General features: G+C 41.7%; 1 protein-coding gene across 6 annotated transcripts in view; it reads right to left on the minus strand.

Moving 5' to 3' along the window:
- The window catches only part of Synj (synaptojanin), a 312,743-nt gene that overhangs the window by 150,599 nt on the left and 145,912 nt on the right, over positions 1-16,232 (minus strand). For all 6 annotated transcript variants that reach the window (XM_076199351.1, XM_076199352.1, XM_076199346.1 and 3 more), the window contains one exon: positions 5,240-5,425. In XM_076199351.1, coding sequence (XP_076055466.1) covers positions 5,240-5,425 — 186 coding nt within the window. The remainder of the gene's footprint in view (positions 1-5,239; positions 5,426-16,232) is intronic.

Raw genomic sequence — 16,232 nt, forward strand, 5'->3', positions numbered from 1 at the left:
TCACTCCCTCCATATCTGCCTTCCATACCTCCTTTACATGTCTTTCTTCACTCATTCTTTCAATGTGTCCAAACCATCCTAATACTCTTTCATCAACCCTATCTCCCAACCCCCTTTCCACCCCTGTTCTCCTCCTCACCTCCTTATTTCTCACTCTCTCTAGCCTAGTACCCCCATCATACTTCCCAGACACCTCATCTCAAACACATTCAAACTCCTTCTCTCTTCCTCTCTTATGTTCCATGTTTCTGCTCCATACAGTGCTGTTGGCACAATCACTCCTTAATACAGTCTCCTCTTAGCATCCATTCCCAAATGTCTATTCCTCATTACACTTTTTAATCCACCAAGGCATTTACTCGCTTCTCTCAATCTACATTCTACCTCCACCTTTACTCCACCTTTTCCTGCCACATTTGCACCCAAGTATCTAAAACTATCCACTTCTTCCAGTTGCTCTCCCTTAATGCTCACTTCCAGATTACTGCCACTTTCACCCCTTGTACATCTCATCACCTTACTTTTACCCACATTTATATTCAGCTTTCTTCTATCACACACTCTCCCAAACTCTGTCACCAACTTCCTCAATCCCTCCTCCGATCCTGCCACAAGCGCAGTGTCGTCCGCAAACAACAGGTGGCCCACCTCCCACTTTTCTCCATTTTCTTTAACCATCTCCAATCCCTGACCCACTACCCTTGCATTTACCTCTCGCACTACCCCATCCATGTATAAGTTGAACAGCCAGGGTGACATAACGCATCCTTGACGAAGTCCCACCTTTACCTCAAACCACTCACTCTCTCCATTTCTAATCCTGACACAAGCTGTACTACTCTCATAAAAACTCTTGACAGCTCCTAGAAGCTTTCCTCCTATCCCGTATATCCGCATAACCTCCCACAGTGACTTCCTGTCTACCCTGTCGTAAGCCTTTTCCAGATCCATAAAGGCCCAAAAAACATCCTTCCCCTTTCCTATAGCTTTTTCACATATCTGTCTTACCACAATAATCTGATCTACACAACCTCTACCTGTCCTAAATCCACACTGTTCCTCACCAATTACTCCCTCTCTTCCTCTCCTAATCCTCTCAATCAAGATCCTCCCATAAGCCTTCCCAACTACACTACAAGCTAATCCCTCTGAAACTACTACATTCACACTTGTCCCCCTTTCCCTTGTAAAGTGGAACTATACAAGCACTCCTCCAGTCCTCCGGCACTCTACCTTCTCTCCAGCAAACATTAAATAACCTCACCAGCCAGTCCACCATCACTGTACCTCCTTTTTTAAGACATTCTGCATGGCATCCATCCAGACCAGGTGCCTTACCTGCTTTCATCATCTCAACTGCTGCCTTCACTTCATCCTTCCTTATTTCTCTTCCATTTTCCTCACTCATCACTCTCATTTTCTTAGCATTTCCCACTGCAGCTATCATTCCCTCCCTATCCTCCTTCACATTTAGCAACTCCCTAAAATATTCTGCCCATCTTCCCCTTACTGCCTTCTCCTCCATTATCATCTCTCCATCTGCACCTTTTGCCTTTTCTTCTCTATTTGATTTGCCTCCTCTTCCTCTCTTAATTTCTTTCCAAAACATCTTTTTATTACTTTCAAAATTTTCTGTCATACTCTTACCCCATTTTACATCTGTTCTCCTCTTTGCCTCCTTTACCTTTTTCTTTACTTCTCTTTTCTTTTCTTTGTACGTCTCATATGACTCCCTTGTCCTATTTTGTAACCAATCTGTGTAAGGTCGCTTCTTCTCTTCTACAACCTTCATCATTTCCTCATCCCACCATTCACTACCCTTCCTTCTATTTCCTCCTGTCCTTCTTGTTCCACACACCATCTTTGCACACTTTGTGACTCCCTCCTTGAACCATCCCCATTCCTCCTCTACACCCACCTCTACTCTATCCTTCACTCCCTCTCACTCCTCCCTCAGCTTCTTCTTGTACTCCTTCTCCTTTTCCTCTTCATTTAAAGAGTTCACTCTAAGCACCTCTCTACCTTTTGTCCCTTTCCTCTTTCTCCATCTGTCCTCCACTCTCAACTTACCTTCCACCAGAAAATGATCTGATATTCCTCCACCCTCTCCCCTTAGCACATGTACATCCTTAACTCTTCCTATCATAATCCTATTTACCACTACATAGTCCATTTAAGCTCTATCTACCACCCTTCCATCCACCACCCTCTCCCATGTGTACTTATGCTTGACTTTCTTCCGAAACACTGTATTTGCTATCATCAACTCTCTTTCTAGACACATTTCCACCATCAACTCTCCACTACAATTTTTTCCTGGAACTCCACATTTCCCAACCACTCCATCAATTGGATCCTTTCCTACCCTAGCATTAAGGTCTCCCAGTACTATTACATTTACACTTCTCCCTAAACCCTCTATGCACTCATTTAAATCTATCCAAAAGGCCTCCCTTTCTTCTACTCTTCTCACTGCCAGGCCAATATGCACTTACAAAAACCCACATCTCCTTTCCCAGTTTCACCTTCATCCACATTATCCTTGAGGAAACCTCCTTCCACTCCACTACACGTTTACCTATCTCTTCACTTACTAGTATAGCCACCTCTTCCCTCCCTTGCCCTCTCTTCATTCCTGATAACCTCCCACTTACACTCCCAAACTTACAATCGCCCTTCCCTTTCAGCTTAGTTTCACTCAAAGCCAACACATCCATCTTTCTTCTCACAAACATACTACCTATCTCTTCCATTTTACTCTCATCTGTACCACATCCACGCACATTAAAAGATCCAGATCCATAAAACCCCAAAAAAAACATCCATATCTTTTCCTATAGCTTTCTCACATGTCTGTCTTACCACAAAAATCTGATCTACGCAACCTCTACCTGCCCTAAATCCACACTGTTACTTGCCAATTACTCTCTCTGTTCCTCTTCTAATCCTCTCAATCAGGGATCCTCCCTAAAGCCTTCCCAACTACACTTAACAAGCTAATCCCTCTGAAACTACTACACTCACACTTGTCCCCTTTTCCCTTGTAAAATGGAACTATACAGGTATTCCTCCAGTCCTCCGGCACTCTACTCTCTCTCCAGCAAACAATAACCTCACCAGCCAACCCACCATCACTGTACCTCCTTTTTTTAGACATTCTGCATAACATCCATCCAGACCAGGTGCCTTACCTCCTCTCATCATCTTAACAACTGGCTTCACTTCATCCTTCTTTATTTCTCTTCCATTTTCCTCACTCATCACTCTCATTTTCTTAGCACTTCTCACTGCAGCTATCTTTCCCTCCCTATCCTCCTTCACATTTAGCAACTCCCTAAAATACTCTGCCCATCTTCCCCTTACTACCTTCTCTTCCATTATCATCTCTCCATCTGCACCTTTTACCTTTTCTTCTCTACTTGATTCATCTCTTCTTCCTCTCTTAATTTCTTTCCAAACATCTTTTTATTACTTTCAAAATTTTCTGTCATACTCTTACCCCATTTCACAACTGCTCTCCTCTTTGCCTCCTTTACCTGGTGTTTTACTTCTCTTTTCTTTTCTTTGTACCTCTCGTATGACTCCCTTGTCCTATTTTGTAACCAAACTGTGAAAGCTCGCTTCTTCTCTTCTACAACCTTCTTTGTTTCCTCATCCCATCATTCACTACCCTTCCTTCTATTTCCTCCTGTCCTTCTTGTTCCACACACCATCTTTGCACACTTTGTGACTCCCTCCTTGAACCATCCCCACTCCTCCTCCACACCTAGCTCTACTCTAACCTTCACTCCCTCCCATTCCTCCCTCAGCTTCTTCTTGTACTCCTTCTCCTTTTCCTTTTCATTTAAGCAGTTCACTTTATGCACCTCCCTACCTTTTGTCCTTTTCCTCTTTCTCCATCTATCCTCCACTCTCAACTTACCTTCCACCAGAAAATTATCTGATATTCCCCCACTCTCTCCCCCTAGAACATGTACATCCTTAACTCTTCCTATTATACTCCTATCTACCACTACATAGTCCATTAACACTATCCACCACCCTTCCATCCACCACCCTCTCCCTTGTGTACTTATGCTTGACTTTCTTCCAAAACACTGTATTTGCTATCATCAACTCTCTTTGTAGACATATCTCCACCATCAACTCTCCACTACCATTCTTTCCTGGAACTCCACATTTCCCAACCACTCCGTCAATTGGTTCATTTCCTACCCTAGCATTAAGGTCTCCCAGTACTACTACATTGACGTTCCTCCCTAATCCCTCTATGTACTCATTTAATTCTATCCAAAAAGCCTCCTTTTCTTCTGCACTCTTCTCACTACCAGGCCCACATGCACTTACAAAACACCACATCTCCTTTCCCAGTTTCATCTTCATCCACATTATCCTTGAGGAAACCTCCTTCCACTCCACTACATGTTTACCTATCTCTTCACTTACTAGTATAGCCACCCCTTCTCTCCCTTGCCCTCTGTTCACACCCGAGAACCTCCCAATTACACTCCCAAACTCACACTCGCTCTTCCCTCTCAACTTATTTTCACCCAAAGCCAACACATCCATCTTTCTTCTCACAAACATACTACCTATCTCTTCCCTTTTACTCTCATCTGTGCCACATCCACGCACATTAAAAGACCCAAACCTTAGGGTGCTGGTTGGAAAACTCCTAGACCCTCTTATTCCTTTACTTTTTTTAGGAATGTCCCCTGTGGGGCTACAGGGAGAAGGATGCCTGGTCCCAATCCCCGTCCCTTTTTTCTTGCCTGTTACGATACAAGTGGAAATACTTGGTGGCAGTATTCTTTTCCCTCCACCACAGGGTATCTAAATTCTGATAATTCAATTAAAAGACTAGAAAATATTGCATATGCTATTCAAAGATTTTGTTCTGACTATTGCTCAATAATTTCATTCAGCGTACAGGAAACTCTACGCCATAAAAGATGAACATCTATACCAGCCTCAATGACAACAGGTTCATGAACTCTGAAGAATATGCACTTCTAGTATGCTGGGCACAATGGTCTCCATTCTCAGTTCACAAATTAACAAGGACTGAATCAATCAAATCATTGTCTTTAGTGCTCTCACAGATGTCCAGCAACCTTCAGGTAACTGGCAACATCCTCCTTTAACAAGGATTACCGTCCAAAAAAGTAAAATAAAATAATAATAAAAAATAAAAAATAAAATAAATAAATAAATAAATAAATAAAAAACAAAAACTTACAGCTATGAAGGACAGAATGTTTTCTTGAGTCCAGGAGCCAGTCATCTAAAGAAAGATGTTTGTAGGCTAGACTTCTGAAGTGTTTTCCACCATTGACATTATATGTTCCAACAGCCACACGAAAAGGGATGGGAGTTGTATAGTTCAAGCAGCCATCACACATCTGTTTCAATACAGTGAAGGGAGCTGCAAAATATGAAAATACAAATAATTAGATGACAAATATCAGAGAAGAGCCTTACATTTTTTTTTCCATCAATCATACACTAATTGAAAAAATCTGGAGAGAACTATCCTGATCTCTCACTGGAGTTTCTGGGCCTGATCTAAACATACATACATATACCAATGGCTTTTTCCCATTACAAGGGAGGTAGCCAAAGTCAAAGGTATAAATCTACTCCCATCCATTTCATCCCCACATATTCCACTCCCATTCACCACCCTTCACTCTCTCCTTTCTTGGCTCCTCCTGAATGACAGGTCATCCCTGCATCTCACCCACTGCACTGGGTCAGAATCAATGTAGCAAGACATAGCACATCCACAGCAAGGCTGTTTCATTTAATCAGCAATCCCCCCTCTCTGTCCCCTCATGTAGAAAGAGATGGGGAGAAATCCCTTCGGGCTGCCTCAAAATATCATTCAGACATACTCCCTCACCCCCCCTTCCCCCACCCTCTCCCTTACATGCATCACAGCATCATCCATACACTACCATTCAACACTCACCCCTATCTTCTATCTTCTCCCTTCCTTCCTCAGCAGATATTCCCCTCTTTCCCATTGTCCCTTTTACCCTATCCATCCATTTCATCCTTGGTCGCCCCCTCATTTTCACTCCTTCCACACCTCTTTTACTAATCTTTCTTTAGTCATTCTTTTCATGTGTCCAAACCATCCCAATACTTTTTCATCAACCCTATCTCCCAACTCCCTATCTATCCCCACTCTCATCCTCACCCCTTGCTTCTCACTCTATCCAGCCTAGTAACCCCTACCATGTTTCTCAAGCATTTCATCTCAAACACATTTAAACTCTTCCTCTCTTATGCTCCATGTTTCTGTCTCATACAGTGCTGTTGGCACAACAAATGAAGGAAAATGCCAAAAAAACAGTAATCAAAGCACATACACACACACACACTCGTCGAAGCAACACCGCCCGTCGTCGCTGTCGTCGCGCGACCAAGAAGAAGAGGATTTATGATGAAAAGGAAAACCTGGTTTGTATTGTAGGGGTGGGGAGTGATCGTGAGTGCCCGAAATGGTATCTATGCAGTGCTAGTTAATTGTATTAACTCGAAATTAGCAAAAATGAATGAAAACGACTCGAACGCCAGTTGCGAATCAGAGCCATCTGGCGTCAATCCACTGAACCGCGATGTAAACAAACACCAGAACACGTGTTACGATAATGACTTCCCAGGGTTTGGTAAGTATGAAAGAAAGAACTTAAGTAGATTATTAGAGATAGAGAGAGAGATGAGCAAAAATAGGACTCGGTGGGAAAATGAAATCATGGACTTAAGAAAAGAGGTCATTGGTTTAATAGATTGTTTAACTAAGGCTAATCATGAAATTTCTGACCTAAGAAAAACTAACTTGGATCTCACAAACGAAATTAAAGAAATGAAAAGAGACATAAATGAACTGAAGAATGAAAATGAAAAGAAGAAAACTAGTGAAAATAACAATAGCGAAAATCTAAAGCAGGAAGTGAACAACAAATTACAAGAATTGACACAAAAGATCGAAGAAAACTTAGGTGGGGACAGTATCCAGGAAATTAAGAAGTGGAAAGAAAATATTGAAAATAAAGAAATTGCTTTCAAAGAAATAGTCAAGCAGCAAATGCAAGATAATGCAAAAGACACAATCATTCAAGTGATTAACGAAAAAGCAAATTGGGTCAGGGATACAGTAGATAGGAAGAAATGTATTGTGGTTTATGGACTAAAAGAAAAACAAGGATTGGCGAGGTACATGAGAGAAAAAGAAGAAAAAGAGACAGCAGTAGAAATCCTTAATGAAATTCAGGGGGGAGACAGAGATTCAGGCACAGACCTAGAAGAGACTCACAGAATTGGTCGCTATACTAAGGATAGGAATCGACCTCTAAAGATAAAACTAAGGTCACAAATGGTAGTAGAAGACATATTTGAAAAAGTAGGTAACTTGGCAAAGAGTGATAAGTACAATAAGATATAGATAAAAAGAGAAATGAGTACTGAGGAATTAGAAAAAGAAAGGGCACTAAGAGAAGAAGCAAAGGAAAAAAACTTGAAGAGATCGGAGACAGAATGCAAAGAATTCCAGTGGAGAGTAATAGACTTGAGATTAAGACAATGGCGCATCAAAACGAAAAAACCAAGGGAAGAAGAAACCAGGGAGAAGGAAGAAAATTAAAAGTGGCCTATACCAACATTGACGGACTAATTTCGGGACTGAACGAACTCAATGATTATCTGTTAGAAGCAAAACCAGACATAATGGGAATTGTAGAGACTAAATTAAGAGGTGAAATACCATCCACTGTTATCGGACAAGGTTTATACAACTACTGGATAAAAAACAGGGACAAGAAACAGGGAGGGGGAATCATGTTCTTGGCCAAGAAAGACCTAAAGGTGACAAAAATTGCAGAGGGCAAAGGTAATGTTGAATTGATCATGATAAAAGTCGAAGGCAAGAATATGAAAAGTAGAAAGTTTGTGGTGACTTATGTGCCTCCAAAAACAAGCGCTTGGAAAGAAATCGAACATACAAAAATGCTAGATGATACAAGAAAATCCCTAAATGAGATACTAATGGGTAAGGGTAATCTGGTAATTATGGGGGACTTCAATTGCAAAGAAATTTGTTGGGACAGCATGACAGTGCAAGGAGGAGATGACTCGTGGGGCAATGTACTGCTAGATATGACCATGGAGTACACAATGACCCAATGGGTCCGTGAAAACACAAGGTACAGAAATAATGAAGAGCCATCGAAACTAGATCTAATATTTACAACAGAACCTGAAATAGTGCATAAAGTCCAGTACGAGACACCAATTGGAAAGTGACCATGTACTCATCGAAACTGTACTAAAGGAAGAAATAGACATAGAGAGGAACGAAAAGCATAGGAAAGGAAGACTGATGTACAAGAAAACAGACTTTACAAAACTAAAGACATTCTTCCGGAATGCAAACTGGGAAAAATTTTACAGGGAAGAGACAACAGTGGAAGAGAAATGGAATATATTGATGGAAAACTACAATGAAGGTGTAAACAGGCATGTACCAAGACAAAAGCGAGAGAGAGAGTACATTAAATGTTGGTTCAACAAAAGATGCAGTGAGGCAAAAGACAGAAGGGACAAAGCTTGGAAAAAGTGGAGAAAAGACAAAAAACAAAGCAAATGGCAAATTTATGTTAACTGTAGAAATGAGTATGTTAATGTGAGAAGAGAGGAAAAAAGGAACCATGAGAAGGATATTATAGACAAATGCAAAGAGCAACCCAAACTATTCTATCGGTATGTGAATGTAAACTTAAAAACAAACAGGAAGTGGTGAAACTATGCCAAGGAAACATAGAATACACAGAAGATTTAGAGATGGCCGAAGTCATGAACAATCACTTTAAATCTGTTTTCACCAGAGAGAAAATACCAAATTGTGACATAGATAATAACAAGAAATCTCCCCTCATGAAGGAGTTTACAGCATCACTAAAGGAAATATCAGAACATCTATCAAGGCTGGATGTCAGAAAATCACATGGCCCGGATGGTATTGCAAATTGGATTCTAAAGGAGTGCAAAGAAGAACTAACAGACAAAATACACATCTTAATAAACAGCTCACTCAAAGAAGGAAAGATACCCGAGGACTGGAAAAACGCTAACATTGTACCAATATACAAAGGAGGAAACAAGGAAGAACCCACCAACTATAGGCCAGTATCACTAACAAGCACCATAGCCAAAATTTGTGAGAAAATAATCAAGAATAGATGGGTAAAACATCTGGAAGACAATGACATATTAAACCCAAGACAATTCGGATTCAGACAAGGAAGATCATGCTCCACAAACTTAATATGCTTTTACTCAAGACTAATAGACATAGTGCAAGAAAGAAATGGATGGGCTGATTGTGCATTCCTAGACTTGCAAAAAACCTTTGACAAAGTACCACACAGAAAACTACTAAAAAAACTGGAACACATAGGAGGAATACAAGGAAACCTACTAAAAATGGATAGAGGACTTTCTGACTGGTAGAAAGATGAGAGTAGTGCTCAGAGAAAAATATTCAGATTGGAAGGAGGTGATCAGTGGAGTACCGCAAGGATCTGTGCTGGCACCAATAATGTTTGCTATCTATATGAATGACATGGACAAGGACGTGAACTGCTACATGAGCTTCTTTGCCGATGACGCCAAACTGCTAAGGAAAATAGAAACTGATGAGGACTGTGAAGCACTGCAAGAAGACCTAAATAGGGTATGGAACTGGAGTCAGAAATGGGAAGTGGACTTTAATACTAAGTGTAGCATAATGGAGTTTGGAAAAAGCAAAAACAGAATATCAGGAAAATATACAATTGGAACCAAAGAAGTAAAGAAAGTAGGATCCGAAAAAGATTTGGGAGTAATTATCACGAACGACTTGTCCTATGATATACAGATTAACAAAATTGTCAGGGAGACTTATAACTTGCTAAGATCAATAAAAGTGGCGTTTACATACTTGGATGAAGACATGATGAAAAAAATATTGGTTACATTGATAAGGCCTAGATTAGAGTATGCGGCGACATTGTGGTCCCCCAGTACCAAAAAGAATATAAAGAAAATAGAAAGAATCCAAAGAGCAGCTACAAAAATGGCACCTGCACTTGCAAACCTATCATACGAGGAGAGATTGGCTAAACTGGAGTTACCGACACTGGAGCAAAGAAGAGAGAGGTGACCTATTGACCATCTACAGAATCATGAGAGGCACAGAGGTACTCGATAGAGAGAACTTACTTAACTGGGACAAAAGAAACACAAGAGGACATGGAAAGAAAATAAAAAAACATAGCTATAGAAGAGAACTGAAGAAGAACAGTTTTCCTCATAGAGTTTTGGACACTTGGAACAAACTGGACAATGAAATAGTATGCGCAAAAACCATTCATGAGTTTAAAAACAAACTAGACACTGCGAGATACAAAAGCGGGACATCACGAGCATAGCTCCCCTTCCCGCAAAATACAACTAGGTAAATATACCAAAGGCCTTTTTCCCGCTCATAAGGGAGGTACCCCGCAAACAAAAGGCATAAAAACCACTCCCACTCATTCCAACCCTATCACACTCCACTCCTCTCCACCCGCTACCCTCCCTCTCATCTTGGCACCTCCTGGATGATGGGTCATCCCTGCATCTTATCCACTGCCCTGAGTCAGAAGCCGTGTCGCAAGACACAGCACATCCACAGCAAGGCCGCTTCATTAAAGCGGCAGCCCCCCCCCCTCTGTCCCCTCATGCAGAAAAGGAGAAGACGGGAAGAAATCCCTTTGGGCAGCATCAAATTTCTCACAAATACTCCCTCACATCCCATCCCCCGTCCATTCCACCTCATACATCATCTATATACAATCATTCTCCATTCACCTCTGTCTTCTGTCCTCTCCCATCCTTCCTCAACAGACATTCCCCTCTTCCCCAATGCCCATTTTACCCCATCCATCCATCTCATACTAGGTCGCCCCTCATGTTCACTCTCTCCACTTCTGCCTTCCACACCTCTTTCACTGTCTTTCTTCACTCATTCTTTCCATGTGTCCAAACCATCCTATTTCTCAGATATGTGAGAAAGCTATAGGAAAGGGGATGGATGTTTTTTGGGCCTTTATGGATCTGGAAAAGGCTTACGATAGGGTTGACAGAAAGGCACTGTGGGAGCTTTTGCGGATATACGGGATAGGAGGAAAGCTTCTAGGAGCTGTCAAGAGTTTTTATGAGAGTAGTAGAGCTTGTGTCAGGATTACAAATGGAGAGAGTGAGCAGTTCGAGGTAAAGGTGGGACTTCATCAAGGATGCGTTATGTCGCCCTGGCTGTTCAACTTATACATGGATGGGGTAGTGTGAGAGGTAGATTCAAGGGTAGTGGGTCAGGGATTAGAGATGGTTAAAGAAATTGGAGAAAAGTGGGAGGTGAGCCACCTGTTGTTTGCAGACGACACTGCGCTTGTGGCAGGATTGGAGGAGGGATTGAGGAAGTTGGTGACAGTTTGGGAGAGTGTGTGATAGAAGAAAGCTGAAGATAAATGTGGGTAAAAGTAAGGTGATGAGATGTACAAGGGGTGAAAGTGGCAGTAGACTGGAAGTGAGCATTAAGGGAGAGCGACTGGAGGAAGTGGATAGTTTTAGATACATGGGTGCAAATGTGGCAGGAAAAGGTGGAGTGAAGGTGAAGGTAGAATGTAGATTGAGAGAAGCGAGTAAATGCCTTGGTGGATTAAAAAGTGTAATGAGGAATAGACATTTGGGAATGGATGCTAAGAGGAGACTATATGAAGGAGTGATTGTGCCAACAGCACTGTATGGGGCAGAAACATGGAACATAAGAGAGGAAGAGAGAAGGAGTTTGAATGTGTTTGAGATGAGGTGTCTGAGAAGTATGATGGGGGTTACTAGGCTGGATGGAGTGAGGAATGAGGAGGTGAGGAGGAGAACAGGGGTGGAAAGGGAGTTGGGAGATAGGGTTGATGAAAGAGTATTAGGATGGTTTGGACACGTGAGAAAGAATGAGTGAAGAAAGACTAGTAAAAGAGGTATGGAAAGCAGATGTGGAGGGAGTGAACATGAGGTGGATGGATGGGGTGAAGGGGGCTTTGGGAAAGAGGGGAATGTCTGTTGAGGAAGGATGGGAGAGGACAGAAGATAGGGGTGAATGGAGAATGGTTGTATATGGATGACGTTGTGATGCATGAGGTGGAATGGGTGGGGGGATGGGGGGTGAGGTAGTATGTGTGAGCAAAATTTGATGCAGCCCGAAGGGATTTCTCCCCGTCTTCTCCTTTTATGCATGGGGGGACAGAGAGGGGGGTCGCCAATTTAATGAAGCGGCCTTGCTGTGGATGTGCTGTGTCTTGCGACACTGCTTCTGACCCAGGGCAGTGGACAAGGTGCAGGGATGACCCGTCATCCAGGAGGTGCTAAGATAAGAGGGAGGGTGGAGGGGTGTGGAGTGTATTCAGGGATGGAATGGGTGGGAATGATTTTATGCCTTTTCCTTTTTGGCTACCTTCCTTGTAAGGGGGAAAAAGCCTTGGTATATGTATGTATGTATGGACACATGGAAAGAATGAGTGAAGAAAGACTAGTAAAAGAGGTATGGAAGGCAGATGTGGAGGGAGTGAACATGAAGGGACGTCCTAGGATGAGGTGGATGGATGGGGTGAAGGAGGCTTTGGGGAAGAGGGGAATGTCTGTTGAGGAAGGACGGGAGAGGACAGAAGATAGGGGTGAATGGAGAATGGTTGTATATGGATGATGTTGTGATGCATGAGGTGGAATGGGTGGGGGGATGGAGGGTGAGGTAGTATGTGTGAGCAAATTTTGATGCATCCCGAAGGGATTTCTCCCCGTCTTCTCCTTTTATGCATGGGGGACGGAGAGGTGGGGGTCGCCAATTTAATGAAGCGGCCTTGCTGTGGATGTGCTGTGTCTTGCAACACTGCTTCTGACCCAGGGCAGTGGACAAGGTGCAGGGATGACCCGTCATCCAGGAGGTGCTGAGATGAGAGGGAGGGTGGAGGGGTGTGAAGTGTATTTAGGGATGGAATGGGTGGGAATGATTTTATGCCTTTTCCTTTTTGGCTACCTCCCTTGTATGGGGGAAAAAGCCTTGGTATATGTATGTATGTATGTATTAGGTTTGTATATCCTTTACAAAGGTTATATTTCAACTTTTGTTATAAAGAACTATTTTTGTTTTTGAAATGTACTTATCACTTATTTGCAAAAATATATATTATGCCTTAAATTATAGAATCTTTTTTTTACTGAATTTTCTTCAATATCCTTTCAAAAATTTGGTCTCTACTTCAGTTATAAAGTATTAATGAAGAGGTCAAACATAGGAAAGCCACACTTTAACATATATATTCATTCTTTGATATAAACCCGTTATAATGATATAAGTCTACTCAAGATTGGAGCGTATGTGTGTTGTATAGGCTTTATCAAATATGTAGGCCATAATCAGTTAATTACATGAAGAAGAGTCGGAGTCGGTGGTGCCAAAAATAAAGGAGTCGGAGTCGAAGGTTTTGTGTTTCGACTCCACAGGCCTGCCTGGAACTCAACATTTCCCAACCACTCCATTTATTGGTTCATTTCCTACCCTAACATTAAGGTCTCCCAATACTACTACACTGATGTTCCTCACTAATCCCTCTATGCACCCATTTAAATCTATCCACAAAAAAGCCTCCCTTTCTTCTACCCTCTTTTCACTACCAGGCCCATATGCACTTACAAAAACCCACATTTCCTTTCCCAGTTTCACCTTCATCCACATTATCCTTGAAGAAACCTCCTTCCACTCCACCACACATTTACCTATCTCTTAACTTACTTGTATAACCACCCCTTCTCTCCCTCACCCTCTCTTCACTCCTGAGAACCTCCCAAACTCACACTTACCCCTCCCTTTCAACTTAGTTTCACTCAAAGACAACACATCCATCTTTCTTCTCAAAAACATACTGCCTATCTCTTCCCTTTTACTCTCACACACATTAAAAGACCCAAACCTTAGGGTACTGGTTGGAAAACTCCTAGACCCTCTTATGTCTTAACTTTTTATAGGATGTCTCCTGTGGGGCTACAGGGAGAAGGATGCCTAGTCCTAATCCCCGTCCCATTTGTATCTTCTCTTTATGATTGAAGTGGGAATACTTGGTGGCAGTATTCTATCACCCACCACAGGGTAGGCAAAAAAAGGAAATGAATATTCAAAGAAATGGTACAGGTCAGTAACAAGGGGTTGAGGGACAGGATAACGGAGGGACAGTCGCAGTATACTAGAAGTGTCATCATTTCTCTGTGAATAGCGTCCTCCTTTACCATAAACAAAATGATGAGTGGCTCTGGTCCATAGGGGTGCCCCATATAGACCCTAGAGTATCAACTGCATGCTACTTTTCATGAAAGTGGCATTTGCCGATAAGACTGACAAGTTAAACACCATATGAGGACGTAGCCTTTATTTGTACGACGTTTTGCTTATTACAGCTTTTTCAAGTACAAGTTGAGATACATATGCTTGAGATTAAATAAGGGGAAAGGAGGGAACAGGGAGAGAATACGTGAACACCGTTACGACGTCAGGCATGAAGTCACCACCAATGCATGTGTGACACATAGAAACAAGGAAAACCATCTTATGGACTGGAAGAATGCAGAGCTGCTGATACGAGAACCAGACAAATCCACAGGAAGTGTTTAGAAGCAGCGATCATTCAAGGAATGAACACTATTGAACAAAACAGGGGCATGTTTAACATCTCACCCCACATAATTCCCCTAATACCCATGGCCAGCAAAATTATAAATATTTAAACCACCCTTTCTAAACTTTTCGCCCATGGACGTTTGGGCCAGCATTCTCAACCTTTCCCAGTGTTCAATCCCCCCCTTTCCCCTCCTCCTCTCCTCCCCCTCCTCCTCCTCTTCCTTCCCCCCTTCTTCTTTTCTCTCCCCGTTCTCTCCTTTCCCCTTATTTAATCTCAAGCATATGTATCTCAACTTGTACTTGAAAAAGCTGTAATAAGCGAAACGTCATACAAATAAAGGCTCTGTCCTTATATGGTGTTTAACTTGTCTGCATACTACTTTGTCACAATAACATGCAGCCAATACCCCAGATGGAGTAATCAAAGTAATTAAGGAAAAAGGAAATTTGGTCTGGGACACAGTAGATATAAAAAAGTGCATTGTAGTTTATGGTATTAACCCCTTCCATATGGTGCTGCATACGTAGGCGTCATGAGGAGCAAGTGGATACGCGACGCTGCCATATCGGCGTCTTGATTATATTTATTGTAGTTGCCCCTCCGTAATGACATTCTCCCTAAACTTTCTGTAATCACATTTTCTATGGTTATCAAAATTCACGGGTGAAAGAGAGAACGATCGATATAAGCGGTGACTATATTTTATGATGCGAGTATCATTACGACACGTCGTACGGCTGGCAACGGCTGCTGCCCGCGAGATTTAAGGCCCGTACTGAAGAGGTTAAAGAGAAACATAATGTACCTAGATATCAGAGAGAAAAAGATGAGAAAGAGATTGCTAAAGCAATTCTGAAGGACATTCAAGAAGAGGGACAGGATATGGGCAAAGAAATTGAGGAATTGCATAGATTAAGAAAATACTCTAAAGAATATAGGCCAATAAAAATAAACCTTAGGTCTCGAATGATAGAAATACTATCTAAAACAACAAAGCTAGCAAATAGTGAACATTACAAAAATGTATGGATAAAAAAAGAAATGAGCAACAAAGATAAAGAGAAAAGGCATTTAGAAATGATGCAAACGAAAAAAATTAAAAAGAACGGAGACTGAGATGAATTATTTTTTTGGAGAGTGCTGGAGCTGAGGCTGAGAAAATGGTTAAAAAAGTAATAGGCAGAAAAGGACAAAAATACCTCATACCAACATAGATGGCATGATTTCAGGACTGAACAAATTAAAAGACTATCTGGCATTAGAAAAACAGGACATAATGGGAATTGTAGAAACAAAATTAAAAAGTCCTCTACCACCACTGTGGGACAAGGTCTATACAACCATAGGATGAACAATAGAAAGAAGAAATAGGGTGGAGGAATAATATTTTTGACTAAAAAAGGCTTAAATGTGACCAACACAACAGAAGAAAAAAAATAATGTGGAAATGATTATGATGAAAGTTGAAAACAGTGACATGAAAAGAAG

The sequence above is a fragment of the Oratosquilla oratoria genome, chromosome 16, assembly GCF_046742065.1.
Source record: "Oratosquilla oratoria isolate Oo_2021 chromosome 16, ASM4674206v1, whole genome shotgun sequence".
Classification (NCBI taxonomy): domain Eukaryota; kingdom Metazoa; phylum Arthropoda; class Malacostraca; order Stomatopoda; family Squillidae; genus Oratosquilla; species Oratosquilla oratoria.